This window comes from Halichoeres trimaculatus, unplaced genomic scaffold, assembly GCF_033239565.1.
Source record: "Halichoeres trimaculatus isolate MK-OKI-2021-1 unplaced genomic scaffold, fHalTri1.1 fHalTri1_scaffold_5, whole genome shotgun sequence".
Taxonomy (NCBI): Eukaryota; Metazoa; Chordata; class Actinopteri; order Labriformes; family Labridae; genus Halichoeres; species Halichoeres trimaculatus.
This window is the reverse complement of record NW_027437183.1, coordinates 9,178,590-9,193,090: the sequence shown is the minus strand read 5'-3', so window position 1 is coordinate 9,193,090 and position 14,501 is coordinate 9,178,590. Positions and strand designations below refer to the sequence as shown.

Sequence of the window (14,501 nt, the reverse complement as noted above, 5' to 3'; positions counted from 1 at the left end):
TGAAGAAAAGCAAACTTCTAAGTAACAGGCTGGCAGTTTGTATCTGACTTAATGTTTACTACAGAGCTCAAAATGTTGTGTACTAACAATTTAAGACGTGTAGTGTTTCACTCCATTTAAGTATTTGAATATAAAGTGACATTCACACCCTTTGTAGTTTAAATTCAGTTACAAATTATTTCTTTTCTTTCTATTTGTATTTATAAATTGACTCAAAACTGGTAAGATATATCGATTGGTTGCAAGCTTTGCAAATGCATATATTGGATTCCAAGCTATGTGATTTGATATGAAAACTGCAACTTTAAAACAGGTAATATTTATTTCAGTCAATAATAAACACGTAAATAAAGTTGCGTTTTCATATTGCATGAAAAACAATATTAAAGGCCAAATCTAGAAGGTGTAACATAAACATAATCTGTTAATCTGCTTGTATTTTGCAGTATTTGTGCTGTTCCCTACTCATGGATCTGGTATATCACTGTAAAGACCATTCTGCTTATGAGTTTACATAATGCATTAGAAAAAAAAAACTCTGCAGGCTGTATCATTGTCTGTTCTAAAAACAATCTGATGGTCCGTCGCTGCCAAACTGGCTCTGCTCCGGATCAGATCTGAGCTCAGATGAATAAGTCTTGTAGCGGCTCTCTGCTCCACTCTTCACGAGGGTATCTGCTGCTGTACAACAGTTACATGGAGGACTTTTTCCTCCCACACACACATTCCTCTCACACAAGTGGAAAGGAAGGTCACTCATATTTCCCTCACAGAAGGCTGGCACACTTGTGTTTACATTTCAGTCCCTTCACCACCATCACTATAGCAACTCCTTTTCTTATTCTGTCGTACTGTGTGGGCGCTCTTCTGTCATTCCTGTTGTTTGTAATGTGCAGAAAATAAAATCACACTTGGCTGGATGTAAATGAGGCTGCTGAAGAACTTAAGGAAGCATTAGTATGCAGCTTTTCTTCATTGTTTTTACCCTGGATAGAGGTTTGAGTTTTGTGATGGCACCAAAAAAAGAGAAACACTGATACCAGACCACCAAGAAACACTAAAAATCAGGAGGCTGGAAGCAGGGATATGCAGCTCTCTGTTGAATGTGTTGACTTCACTTCAGTTTATTATTAGATTTAAAAAGGGAAATATCTGAAATTGATGCCAGGTTTTGCCTCTAGTGTTGGGATTCTCAATATCCCTTTCACGTTGTGAAAACAGCCTGAGACCTTCAGTGACAAACATGTCTGTACCTGGAAAAATCTGAAGGAGTGGAACTGAACAATTAGTCTGCTGGGTGTAGACGCCCTCAAACAATCAGCCAGACACTTCCTCACATGTGAAACTGTTTTTATTCCACCAAACTTTTATTGCATTGTGCTTTATTCGCAGAATAGACCGTTGTTACATTGATTATCCTAACGCAGAAACTCTCATTTGTAGGTAATAAGCATCACCTTATCCCACTGGAAAACTCATTAAACACACCTGAACCTTACAGCTGCTGGAAAGCTGCTGTGTCAGCACCCTGGCCGACAGAAAACAATTAAAATAAAGCAGAGCAAACAAAAAAATAACTTTAATGACGCAGTGATCGTTAAACATGTTGATACTTGTTGGTGCAAATTAGTAAAAGATGACGTGCTGAAAGAAAAGGCCTGGAGGCAAAATGATGTAGCTTTAGGCTCTTATTTTAGATTCATTTATTATTTGTTTTTCAACCAAGTCGTTTTACTTTTTCTGTTTTATCCAACACTTAGCACACAGATTCCTTCACCCTTTAGTTTCTCACTGCCCCTTTAGAACTTACGACATCCACAACACTCACGCATCCAGTGCATGTCAAAATGCTCTATCTGTATCTGCTGTTTCTGCTCTTCTTTATCTGATATTCAGTATTAATATCGCTTAAAGGAGTTAAGCCGCTGCTCACGTCTTTACCCACTCCACAGGATGAATGAGCATCACATGAGAGGAGAATAAGTCAAGAGCGTTTGCAGTTGATTAGGTTTTATTCGAACTCTATGTGATACTTAAATACCTTATCAAAGAGACAGAGCACTGTAGTCAAACTGCAGCTGGGGTGGAATTTCATGAATCTAAAAAAAAGTGTATTTTATGGTACAAAATCAAAGGATTAGTTGTAAGATCTTTGGCGGCTTTTCCATGAGTACAAAGAAAATCTTCCAAAGGGGGATTCCTTTGTGGGATTTATCACTCAATAACTGAGTGATTTGTTGTTAGTTTATTATTACCTCCGCCAAGGAAGTTATGTCTTTGGGAGAGTTTGTCTGTCTTTGGACAACATAACCCCAAAATCAACGAACAGATCTTGATGAAATTTTCAGAAAATGTTTAAAATGGGATAAGGAAAAAGTGATTACATTTTGGAGGTGATCCTGATCACCGTCTGGATCTAGGACTTTTTTAAAGGATTCTTTTTCGTTGTGAGATAGGGCCATTTTCACCATATGTGTATATAACTCCATGATGAATGGTGGGATTGCTTTGCAAAACAATACAAGACAAGGTCACCATAATTTCTGACAGATGTAAAAGTACGATCCAGATCCTGGCAATATTCTAGATGTTAAGATCCAGAATATTGAATATCCAGAATATGAAATATGGACTGGATCATCATAATTTTCAACACTGTCAGGTAATAAATTATGGTACAAACCTGCAACTAACACCGAATTGTAGCAGACAGTCTTCTGAAAGGGAGTATAACATTAAAGTAGGACTAAAGTGTTGCTTGACAATCACAATATGCTTGGAGGAGGTCTGTGCTCTCTGAGTGCTTTTCTAGTCTTCAACAGTTTATCTTTTATTTTTCGTTATTTTTATGTTTTGCTCTCTAATCTTTTAGTACTACAGGTTCATTTTTATCTACAACCCTGCTATTAGAGCCAAAAGTCTCACACATTCTGCCTCTCAGAGCTCCACCTTAAAGCAGCGTCACAGCGAGCTTGTGCTGTGTTGGGAAACCAGAGTTAGGTCAGGTTGATCTTGATCAGGAAGTGAAAGCGCTTTGTCTCTCTCCCCCTGGCGTGCTGCAGCACACTTTGAGTGCATTGTGCGGCGCTGCGCAGTGGCATGGCTTCTTCATATTTAATTTCACTGCATCCTCTCTGCTGACTTGCAATATTTTGGACCTGTTTTGCTCTCTGTTTCAGCTGAGCTAAACTGGTCAGGTGTCATTGTTTGGGAGTTTGCTCCACTCCTACATTCCTGTGCCTTTGTTTATCATTAGATACTGCTGCAGTCTGTTCATAACAGAGGTGTGTTTGAAGACACTGATGAAAATAGAAACTCAACATTTACTGCTTGATTCCTTCACATTGAGAAAGAAGCAGCATTTGTTGTCAGCGCAGCAAGACATGTTTTTAAAATGAAGTGTCATCATGCTTATTAACTTTTTTGTCATTGCTGGAGACACAGCTTTGTCATACCCCAGCAGATTGAAAAGCATCATTGTAGCAACTAGCTGAGTGCTATCATCCTCTTTATTTATTTTTTTAAGAAAAGGAGTGTTGATGTAGAAACATTTACATCAGGAGCTTAACACTTACATGTAAGGGTGAATACCAATACCAGGTATCGGTAACGAGTCTATACCAGCAGCCAATACTCAAAGCATTGAGTAGCATTGCATTGAGTCCTCCTCGCCAGTAGTGTGCACTTTATAGCTGTGGTTTAACGCCACAGCAAATGTGCGCCAGGTCCTGTTCAGACAACATGATTGAAACAAGGGAGAGTTAACTGTTAACTGTTTTATTTTGCACTTCAGTTTATTTAAAAAAAATAATAAATAACTAAACCTCAGAGAGTTGGAGGTTTTTTTTTTTTTTTTTGCACTTTTGTTTATTTATTTAAAACAAATCATAAACTCAAAGAGAATTTTTTTGTTTTATTTTGAACTTAATGGCGGAGTGACTGTGCTGTCTTTGTTAGAAATTATTTGTCACTGTTAATTGGAATTTTATGTATCAAAAGTACTTGTGGCATTGGTACTTTGTGTCATTGAGTACTCGTGAGAGTACTCGTACTGGTATCGGTCTGAAAAAAAAGCGGTATTGAATAACCCTACTAATATGTCTTGAACCAGTGTCAAGTATGAATGGGAATCTCAGACAGGATGTAATACCTGATACATTAATAACAGTACCATACAGCAGTTTTGTGCAGTGCAGGGTTTGTGTTGTGGGAGTCACAAAGTCACGAACCCATCGGTGCATTTGTAAAAGAGATCTGTTTAAAGGATCATAAGTTCTTGATTTAAAATACTTCAAAACAGTTGCTGTATTATACCAATTTGAAGAGTACAAAAAATTAAGATAAGAAGCACCCTGAGTTTAATCTCCTCTCTCATGTCTCCTTGCAGCTCTGCTTATGACCGGGACAACAAGATCCGTGTTGCCATCAAGAAGATCAGCCCCTTTGAGCACCAGACATACTGCCAACGCACCCTGAGAGAGATCAAAATCCTGCTGCGCTTCAAACATGAGAACATCATCGGAATCAACGACATTATTCGCACACCCACCATCGACCAGATGAAGGATGTGTATCCTTTTACACACGTTGCAACGTGAATGATGTAAACATATAATCATCTCCTCTGTGATCCTGATTGCTGGTCTTCAGAGTGTCATTGAATTCATTTCATCTCTGATAGTGTATCACGCAGATTTTGTCTTTATGCTAATATGTCTCAGACAGTAAGAATTATTTCTTTGTGCTCACAGCGGATTTGTCTCACACCTCAGTGTTTGTACTTTATTCTATTCTTCAGTTGTATTTTATTACATAACAACCACCTGTCACCTTAGATTTGGTTCCAATGTTGCCCAGAGGCAACTGTTGCAAACTGGTTTGAGTCCATAGTCAAAGACAGAGTCAAACCAGTGTGAAGGAGAAGTTTAACTCTCTCCTGTACCTTACAGGAAATATCTGTGACTTAACCTTTCTGCTAATTGCACACTTCCTGTTTCCCTGATAACACAAGCAGCAACCCCAAAAAAGATTGTAAACCCTTCTAGATACCGCATCTCTTTCATAGAAACGACTTCTCAGAACATAGTGTCAGCATGTTATCAGGCATTCAATCACTGTCACCTCAGACACTTGAAGATATCAAGATGCTCAAAACATGACTCTTAATTCCTGTCAGAGAGATAATAGTCAGGACATAATGATTTAACATATGATTGAACAAATGAACTCCAATGAAAAGCTCACATTCCCTTAACTCAGTGGTGTGCAGATACATCGTCCAGGATCTCATGGAGACAGATCTGTACAAGCTCCTGAAGACTCAACACCTGAGCAACGACCACATCTGTTACTTCCTCTACCAGATCCTCCGAGGGCTCAAGTACATCCACTCTGCCAACGTCCTGCACCGTGACCTCAAGCCCTCCAACCTTCTGCTCAACACCACCTGTGATCTCAAGGTAGAGGCTCCTATTCCAGTTCACTTGATCACAACCAGTAGAAGTTGTCTAAGTCTAAGAATTGACCAGAAAGCTGGATCAGAATGCAGGAACTATAAAGTCATGTAAATGTTTTTTTCTTCATCTTTCAATTATCTTGATTTTATTCTATCATCTTCATCAATTTAGATTGAAATCCCCTCAAAACTAAAACTGATTGTCCCTTTTCTCCTTTTTCTGCAGATCTGTGATTTTGGTTTGGCTCGTGTGGCCGATCCTGACCACGATCACACCGGTTTCCTAACAGAGTATGTAGCCACTCGTTGGTACCGAGCACCTGAGATCATGCTCAACTCCAAGGTGAGAGTCCACACCTGCCGTGAAAGGTCAAGTCTGCAGGCTGGGATGTAAAGATGGGGATATGTCTTTTTTTTAAGCGTTGTTTGATTCAGGGTAATTTTACATTTCTCAGTGAAGTTTAAATCTAAGAGTTTTCTCACAGATCGTCCATCTTGTAGAGGAGTGAAGCACCAACACTGCTCTGCACTTCGCTCAGAACTCAATGTTCTATCTGCTATTTTAACGCTATGTACATTACAGTCAGCCAGTAATAATTATACTGTTTCATGCCTTAGTCGTCACTCTCTATCTCTGTGTTCTGTTTCTGTGTCTCTCTCAGGGCTACACCAAGTCCATAGACATCTGGTCAGTGGGTTGCATCCTGGCTGAGATGTTGTCTAACAGACCAATCTTTCCGGGGAAGCACTACTTGGATCAGCTCAACCACATTTTGGGTAATTATTTATTAATATTCAGCATCTGAGGATTGGTGCTGAAGTGTCATTATGAAGTTTATTTTGTTAGAACTTAAAATCTTTTGGAAATTTCAGAATGGAGCAAACTGGGCTGCATCTCATGATTTATTACATCCCATCTTTTTCTTGGTTGATCAGTAAAAGTTCATCTTGTTTCAGATAAATCCAGGGATCAGATTCAGAATTACTTTTCAATAGAAACACCAGAAGAACATGTTTAAAGGAATGTCTGTGAGGCAATTGATCCTGAGCAGCAGCTAGCAGTTTGTTTGAAGGTGGATTCACAAGTGTGCCAAGACAGAAGATCAGGAAAGTCATAGTGAATCTGTGTCTCCTCAAATGAAACCCAACTACGAGACCTTTAAATAAAAAAGACGGAGAAAATGAAAAAATGAAACCCGCACAGACAAAACACGATTGACACAACATATGATACTGCTTCTTTTTAAACGTGAGGTGCTTTTGGATAAACAAAATGGACTCTGTAAGCAAAAGCCTGTAGCCACCTGAAAAAGAAATCACACTTACAAAGCTAAAAAAAGAATCCTTTTCCTGAAGTTTTCTAAATTTGATCAATTCAGACGATCGTTTTTTATGAGTTTGATGGCTCACATGTACTGAAATCTAATTAGTAGTTTCAATAAATGAGCTCTGGATGTATAATAAATAACCTTTATATTTTGGGTCTTTTTAGCAGTCAAACTTATGTTTTCTTCCTCCCTCAGGGATCCTGGGCTCTCCCTGTCAGGAGGACCTCAACTGCATCATCAACATCAAGGCCAGGAACTACCTTCTGTCACTGCCGTCACGCAACAAAGTGCCGTGGAACCGCCTCTTCCCCAACGCTGATCCCAAAGGTCAGAGTCAGGATCATCTCTTTGTCTACACATGATTCCAGCCAGTCTGAAATGAAATTACATTTTATCCTTTTAGATTTCTTTCACTAAAACTGGAAAAGTTGAATTTTTGCTGCTGACTTTCTGAGAGCAGAAATAAATGTGCACCATGTTCACTTTGTTGTGTATTGAGGGTATAAAGCTTGATTTCATTATGACCAAAGCATTCAGTCCCAGATGGTTGTGAATAATTATCTATCTGTTGTTTCAGAAATATGTTTTTTTACCTCAAAACAAAGTCTGAACAGTACACTGAATGTGACAGTGCCCTCTAGTGGACTTTGGTTTCCAAATCACCTTAAATTAACTAAGTCTTTTCCTTGTTGAATATTCCCATCCCTGTGCTGCAGCTCTGGACCTGTTGGACAAGATGTTGACCTTCAACCCTCACAAGAGGATCGAGGTGGAGGAGGCTCTGGCCCATCCCTACCTGGAGCAATATTACGACCCCACAGATGAGGTGAGACAGTAGGCCAGGGCTTGAAGATGTCAGACTCAGTATTTTTCCGGTAAAGACAGCATGTGATGGGACTCAGAATTGAACAGTTTCCCTCTGTTCCTCCTCACAGCCTGTTGCCGAGGCCCCCTTCAAGTTTGACATGGAGCTGGATGACCTACCCAAAGAGACACTGAAGGAGCTCATCTTTGATGAAACTGCACGTTTCCAGCCAGGCTTTAGGTCCTAACGTCTCACACAGGTGAGTCCACATCGAGGAGGCTGCAGCGTAAACAAACAGAGAGGTTCATCCGTGGTTATTTATAGCTACAGATGAATAACAGTTGTCATGAGCTGCACTAAAGTCTTCAAACAACTCAACTTTTAAATGTCAAAAAGATCAGGATGATCCTCGCAGCGGTCCCACCTCCACTACTTTAAAACCACCGCAGTGTTGAGTGTCCATCATGAAAACTACTTTAAGCTTTAAAACATGGAGTGAGTGCTGTTCCAGCTTTAAAAACCACTGATTCAGCCCAGCTAAATTTAACAACTCGCCACTGAATAGCTGAAGTGAAGACCTCACTGAGTACACATAATATAGATTAGAACTTTGCGTTTGAGAAAGAGGCCCTTCAGAGGGATGAAATCTCTTTAAAAACCATCAATCTGAACTGGTACTTTAAGGTAACAGTCTAAAATAAGTCTGCAGCCATAACAAAACCTGAAGTAGTCCTAAATGTGTGCTTGTGTTTACATATCTTCAAAGCTTTAAAAGTCTCTGCTAGATGAGCTGACATTTTACTTTTAAGCATCATACATTACTTGTAATTGTAGACATCAGGAGTGACCTCAAATATTGATTTTATGTGTTCATTTTTGTTTAGATATAGCTCACTACAATGAGCTTTGAAGCCAAGTGAGTCATAGACAGAAAGCTAATGCTTGCTGTAATCATGATGATGAAAATCTGTTTTTACTGGATGATTTGTGTCATTAAATTAAGAGAATATCAACATAGCTGGTGCAGCTCAGTGTCGGTATTATACCTGCCCAGAGTTTTATGTCATATTCAAAGTAATTTTAGCACATTAGAAACTAGAAAAGCACTCAGAGAGCGCAGACCTCCACCAAACATATTGTGATTGTCACGCAACTGTTTAGTCCTACTTTAATGTTATACTCCCTTTCAGCAGACTGTCTGCTACAGTTTGGTGTTAGTTTCAGGTTTGTACAATAATTTGTTACCTGACAGTGTTGAGAATTATGATGACCCAGTACATATTTCATATTCCAGATCTTAGTATCCAGAATATTGCCAGGACCTGGATCGTACTTTTACATCTGTCAGAAATTATGGTGACCTTGTCTTGTATTGTTTAACAAAGCAATCTGACCATTTATTGTGGAGTTATATACACATATGGTGAAAATGGCCCTATCTCACAATGATAAAGAATCCTTTAAAAAAATCAAGATCTGTTTGTTACTTTTTGAGTTGTGTTGTTCACCGACAAAGACTCTCAAAAACATAACCTCCTTGGCGGATAACAAACAGTTTAGGGTGTGAAAGCTTTAAACGATCCATATTTAAAGGCAGTTTATTCTGTTAAAAAGCAAAAATATAAAGAGCATTAAACAACATGGTTTTCATTCCCTGCAGTAATGACTCTCCTCACATGTGGTGACCGTCCCTCCCAATCTTTGCCAGCTGCTCCCTGTCCGGGCCTCTGGCTGTGATAATAACCATCAGTGATGTGTTTTATAGCCTGTAATCTGCTTTGTGTCCGAGTATGTGATTACTGTTTCCTCTCTGCAGCGATTCAATCTGTAACAATAGTTTGCTGAAAAACAGAGAGAGTGTGAGGTCTCTGAAATATGAGTGTCATTCGAGTATTTGTTTTCTGTACTGTGATTGAGGCACCACTGTTGATTTTTGTCTGTTTTATAACCAGTTAAAAACTCCTCATACTCAATCCCTGCTTCTCCTCCTTACAGATGATTCTGTGGTACAGATGATGATGCTTCTGCGATGCCACTGCTCCTCCCCGCCTCCACACTGTTGCTGTGATGGATTTTCCTTTTTTTATTTTTATTTTCTTTATGTTTTTTCCTCTCCTGTTGTCCACATCACCTGGATTCCTTGGGTCTCACTCGTCAAGTCCACTTTGCTCAGGAATGGCGTCAGGAATCAATCAATCAATCGATCACCCTCTGCCTCTCGCACTTCCTCCTCTTGCTCTCTCAGGGTGAAAGGGGGGAAGCCAGGAGACAGACGGTGGGTATTCACATCACAGCTTACAGTGTGTGTGCGTGTCGGGGGGTGATTTTGTGTTTTAAGCCAAGATAAACAATTTGTGTGTGTGTGTCTCAAAGGCGTTTGGCTCTGGCTATTCCTATACAAGACCTTCTCTGTCCGGTTGAATGACAGTGATAGATTAGCTGTTGTGTTTTCAGTGCCGCTGTTGTGGTTATAACTCTGCCTGCATTGCACAAAAACATCAGTCGATTACTTCTAGAAGAATCATCCATCATAAAAAAGAGGACTTTTGAATTTTCTAACCTTTGTCGCACTGTTACAAGGGATACACCTTGATCTGTGTCTGTATTCTCTCTTTGGAAAAGGTAAAATCCCAAATTGATTTATGCAATGAAACCACATAATCAAGCAGATACTCTGCAGGCCACAAGCCATCACTCAACCAAGACCTTTTACTTTAATTCCAAACACACACACACACACACATAAAGGCCCAAATGCGAGTATATACTTATGAATATGAAAATGACTATAAAAAAACATATATATATCTATAGCCCAAAGAGTCTTAACATGTTATAAAGGCAGAAGTGATGATAGACAGTGAATCAGATGAGTGTATAACTGTTTTTCGTTGTATTAAAAACAAAAAAATGCCCGTTTTCATTCCTCATCAGCTTCAGTGAGATGTCAGTTTGTGTATCAGTGCGTAAAAATGGAAAGGTTCCCCTCTGTGTCTGCCTTAGCCATGAGAAACTAAAAGGAAAAGTCTGTTTAACTCCTACAAGTCTGTATGTACAGTAAGATATGTTCACAAAGGGTCAAATCCAGATTATCTGGCATCATGTTTCGTCCGGAGGAAACGTCCCGTTCCACGTTTTCTTTTTCCTCCTCGGTCTCCATTAATCTCTCTCGCCTTGTTAGAAGAAAACTGTGCCCTTTGCATGACTGTTATAAGCTCTGTATACAAAGACGACCATGTTAAAGTGCCACAGACCGAACCGGGAGAAGAGAGCTCAGGCTCTTTGTGTTCCAGCTTTTGTGGTATATCACACGCAACTCTCACATGGTGCTTTTTCTTTTTCTCTTCAGCGCTCACTTTGGTTTTTTTACACTTTTCCATCAGTGACATGTACAGATTTCAGTCCCCTTGATTTTAACTTCTCCTGCATGCAGACATCATCTTGTGGTTGCGAATAGGAGGAAAACTTTGAACGCTCTGTCTTATCGACATTTCCTGCCTGAGAGAAGTTGTAAGGATATCTAAAATGTAACAGTTTTCATTTGATCTGTAAGAGTCTGTCTTTGCTTTAAATCACACATTCTCACGCTGAAGACAGTCGGCAAGCTTCGTACCAGCAGTGGAGTTTAAAAAAAGACAGAAGTGAAGTGGAAGTAAAACCATATTTTGAATTCTCATCAGTAACTTCTGACTGAAGACTGTTGAATATAAAGATTTTCGATTATATAAACAAGCCTGAAACACCTGCTGCATAAACAACTGCATCCCCAGTTAGAGTATCATAGCAGAGATCAGTGGCTGCCATTACATCATGTTTACAGCAGGGCCTCAAATAAAAACATACACTTTCACTGAATGCACCTTCAATCAAGCTCTCGTTTGATGAAGTTTGAGGGGTAAATTTGTCCAAAAAAAAGAGGATTTATTTCGGGCATTAAAGGCTTATAGTTGTTAAAGTCATCACCAAACTGAATCAAGCCTTCAAGAATCTCTGCAGGCACAAATGAGAAATTAAAGATTTCAAAATAAAAGCATTCAATATTATTTCTAACATCAACAAACTGTGGACTGTGATGGAAGTGTTAGCCAGACTGTAAACTTAGGATTTTATGTCTCTGGTGGATTAACTGTAACTCCAAACTCAGATTTTTGTGCTCATTCAGCGTCTTCAAACACATCCAGAAGCGTGTTTTAGTCACATAAATGTTTCTCTGAGGGCCAAGCTGCTCTGCTCAGATTATATCCCAGTGGACAGCGCCAAAGATCCACTCTCTCCTCATCTTTCTTCTTTTGTTTCAGCTGAATAATGTTGACTCAGACTGAGTGGGAAAGTAGGGGCTAACAGAGCACATTGATGCTCTGCTGAAACGCTCTTAAGCCATAACGGGTCAGTCAGTCAGTCTGCTGCACCTCTGACCGCGCCCACCAGTGATGTCACTGCGGTCTGACACGCCCTGCGTCACTGCAGCCAAGTGAGACTTCAAACCTCTGAGCAAAAACAGGAATCAAAGATGTTTGATAGCTCTTAAAAAGTAACCTGTAAGAAACATAACTACCTGGCTGAGCTAAATGAACTATTTTCTGTATATTTTTATCATTCCCCGCTGGTTTCATGGAAGTGCAATGTCGTTTGGTACCGTCGGTTAATTAGGACTATGAGTGATAGGGCTAAAACAAACGATCATGTGCATTAAATATTTCAGATAGCAATTTTTAAACACTTTAAAATCCAGATATGATAGCGGTTATAAAATCTGTAATTGTAGGAATCTTTAACCAGCAAATGTGTTTTTTTCCACAAGAGTAATGGAAGAAATGTCCATGTTTGTATTTTTTTGTCAGTCATCTAATTGTATTAAAAACTGAACATTGTCTCCTTTTGTTCAATTCATCTACTTTAATGATATAATCCCTAATAATAGACCATAGTCCCATCACAGCCATTTTCGCGTGACGCCATGCTCAGGGTGGGTTGCCCAAATATTGTATTGTCTTATCATCATTTTAATGCTGTGTTCCTGGTTAAAAGTTGTCAGATTGTTGGTGTTTGTATGGTTTTTAATGCAGGGGTAAGACAACAATATTTGAGCTTCCCAGTTAACACCTAACAAGATCAATATTCAAAAAAACTTTCATTTAGTATTAAACTTGTGATACAAACTGAAAGATGATTGAAGGATGAATTACTTTCATTCATGCAATTAGTACAATTGAAAACTTAATTTCCCAAGTAACTATGTAAAACTGTCACAGTGCTGTAGATCAAACTTTTGGATAAAATCTACCTGTTAAAGTTGGTTCTGTTGAAAATCATATGAAACCAAATCTCCGTTGCAGAATTGACCGTTTTCACCCTCAAAGATCCCCTCACACTCTCTGTACACACCGTCTGTCACACACACATCCACGATTATTAAATGCACTTGCTTCTACAGTAGTTGGGATGGGAGTTGTAATCCGAGGTGCCTGCCGGGACTTGACTTACCTGTAGATAGACTTTTTTGGGGGTTTAGTTTGAACATTTAGGGCACTGGAAACCTTACTGGGATTAGTTGTATAAAAAAAGCTTCTGCTGAGTTCTTTGTGCGACCTGTCTGTTCGTGCCTTTTTTGATAGTCTTGATATCCAAGATTTTGATGTGCAGCTTTTGTTTAGTCGGGAATCCGTTGTAATCGCAGTATATGCTCTTTAAAAATGAACACAATCAAGTCTGTGGGTTTTGGGTGGGATGGCGGGTGGGTCTCCTTTCTTTTCTCTCAGTTAATGTAAATTTTAAAGAGATTTGTTGCCACAGCTGTGTGATTTGTGACTGTATTGAAAAGATGAAAAGCAAACATTTATATTTTTTGCGTTACCCTTTTTCCTTGAGCCTATTTTTTTCTTTTTTGGATGTTTTTGTGCAGATATTTTTATTGTAAAATGAATGTTATGTTTCTATCAGACACTAATCTTGTTTGAGTTGTCTCCAGTGGAACTACTTCACTCTGTATGTTTGATCAGTATAAACCTTTAATTGTGTAGTTAAACATTTCTGAAAGAGATAAAAATGAATAAAAAATAATTACGATCCTTGGTTGTATTTTAAGGTTCCTGTTTGACCTGCCATAGAAACGATCGGTCAGTCTTATTTTGCTGTCGTTTGAAGGATTCGACTTGAACCAGGCATTTTTTCGAAAGACTGACTGCCACTTAGAAAGTCTGTTTGCTTTAAAGCTTTTCTTTTTTTGTTTTGCATCTCCGCCATGACATTTAAATAGACGTTCATTAAAAACACTGTACCTTCATTAACATCTCTGGAGTCTCTTTCTTAGAGACACAACTGGCATGTTCACAACAGTAAGCATTAGAGACGACTTCTGTACCTGCTGTCTGCATCTATCCTTACATACAAGAGTGCAAAATAAAAAGTTTCATGGAGCGACACAGTATACAATTAAATGTGTTTAATGAAATGACTGAAAATTCTTAATAAAAATGCTGTATTACTCCAAAAACACAGTGTGGGGGTCTTTTTCTCATCCCACTTCTTATTTTCTTTATGTAAAAGAATTAATTGACAGTGTGGAAAAAAGTGTAATTTTGCTTTATTGTGACTAAATTGAAAGATGATAGCAGACATTTTCAACTAAAGAGGGAATTCAGGCACCAAGAGTTGCATATCGGTTCTCAGTAATCTACTCCATCTGAAGATGTAACTCACAATCTGTGCCAATGACACTCAAGCGCAGTAAAAAAAAGAAAAAGAAAAAAAAGAACACTGAGATGAAGTGAGATGGAACAGCTTTTATGTGAAGAAATTCAGCTCAGACTGATTTCAACTCCAATTATCATCAAAGTTAAGTCAAAGTAATAACAGAATTAATGTACAGGTAGTTATTTTAAGTCAGCCAGAGCTGGTAAATGACAAACTACAA

At 38.8% G+C, this 14,501-nt stretch overlaps 1 protein-coding gene across 1 annotated transcript in view; it reads left to right on the top strand.

The window, feature by feature from the left end:
• The window catches only part of mapk1 (mitogen-activated protein kinase 1), a 28,693-nt gene extending 14,621 nt beyond the window's left edge, over positions 1-14,072 (top strand). Inside the window, exons 2-9 of the mRNA XM_074670132.1 lie at positions 4,388-4,570; positions 5,270-5,459; positions 5,682-5,798; positions 6,118-6,232; positions 6,979-7,110; positions 7,500-7,609; positions 7,719-7,847; positions 9,584-14,072. Coding sequence (XP_074526233.1) covers positions 4,388-4,570; positions 5,270-5,459; positions 5,682-5,798; positions 6,118-6,232; positions 6,979-7,110; positions 7,500-7,609; positions 7,719-7,835 — 964 coding nt within the window. The 3' untranslated portion in view covers positions 7,836-7,847; positions 9,584-14,072. The remainder of the gene's footprint in view (positions 1-4,387; positions 4,571-5,269; positions 5,460-5,681; positions 5,799-6,117; positions 6,233-6,978; positions 7,111-7,499; positions 7,610-7,718; positions 7,848-9,583) is intronic.
• Positions 14,073-14,501: the final 429 nt, after the last annotated feature.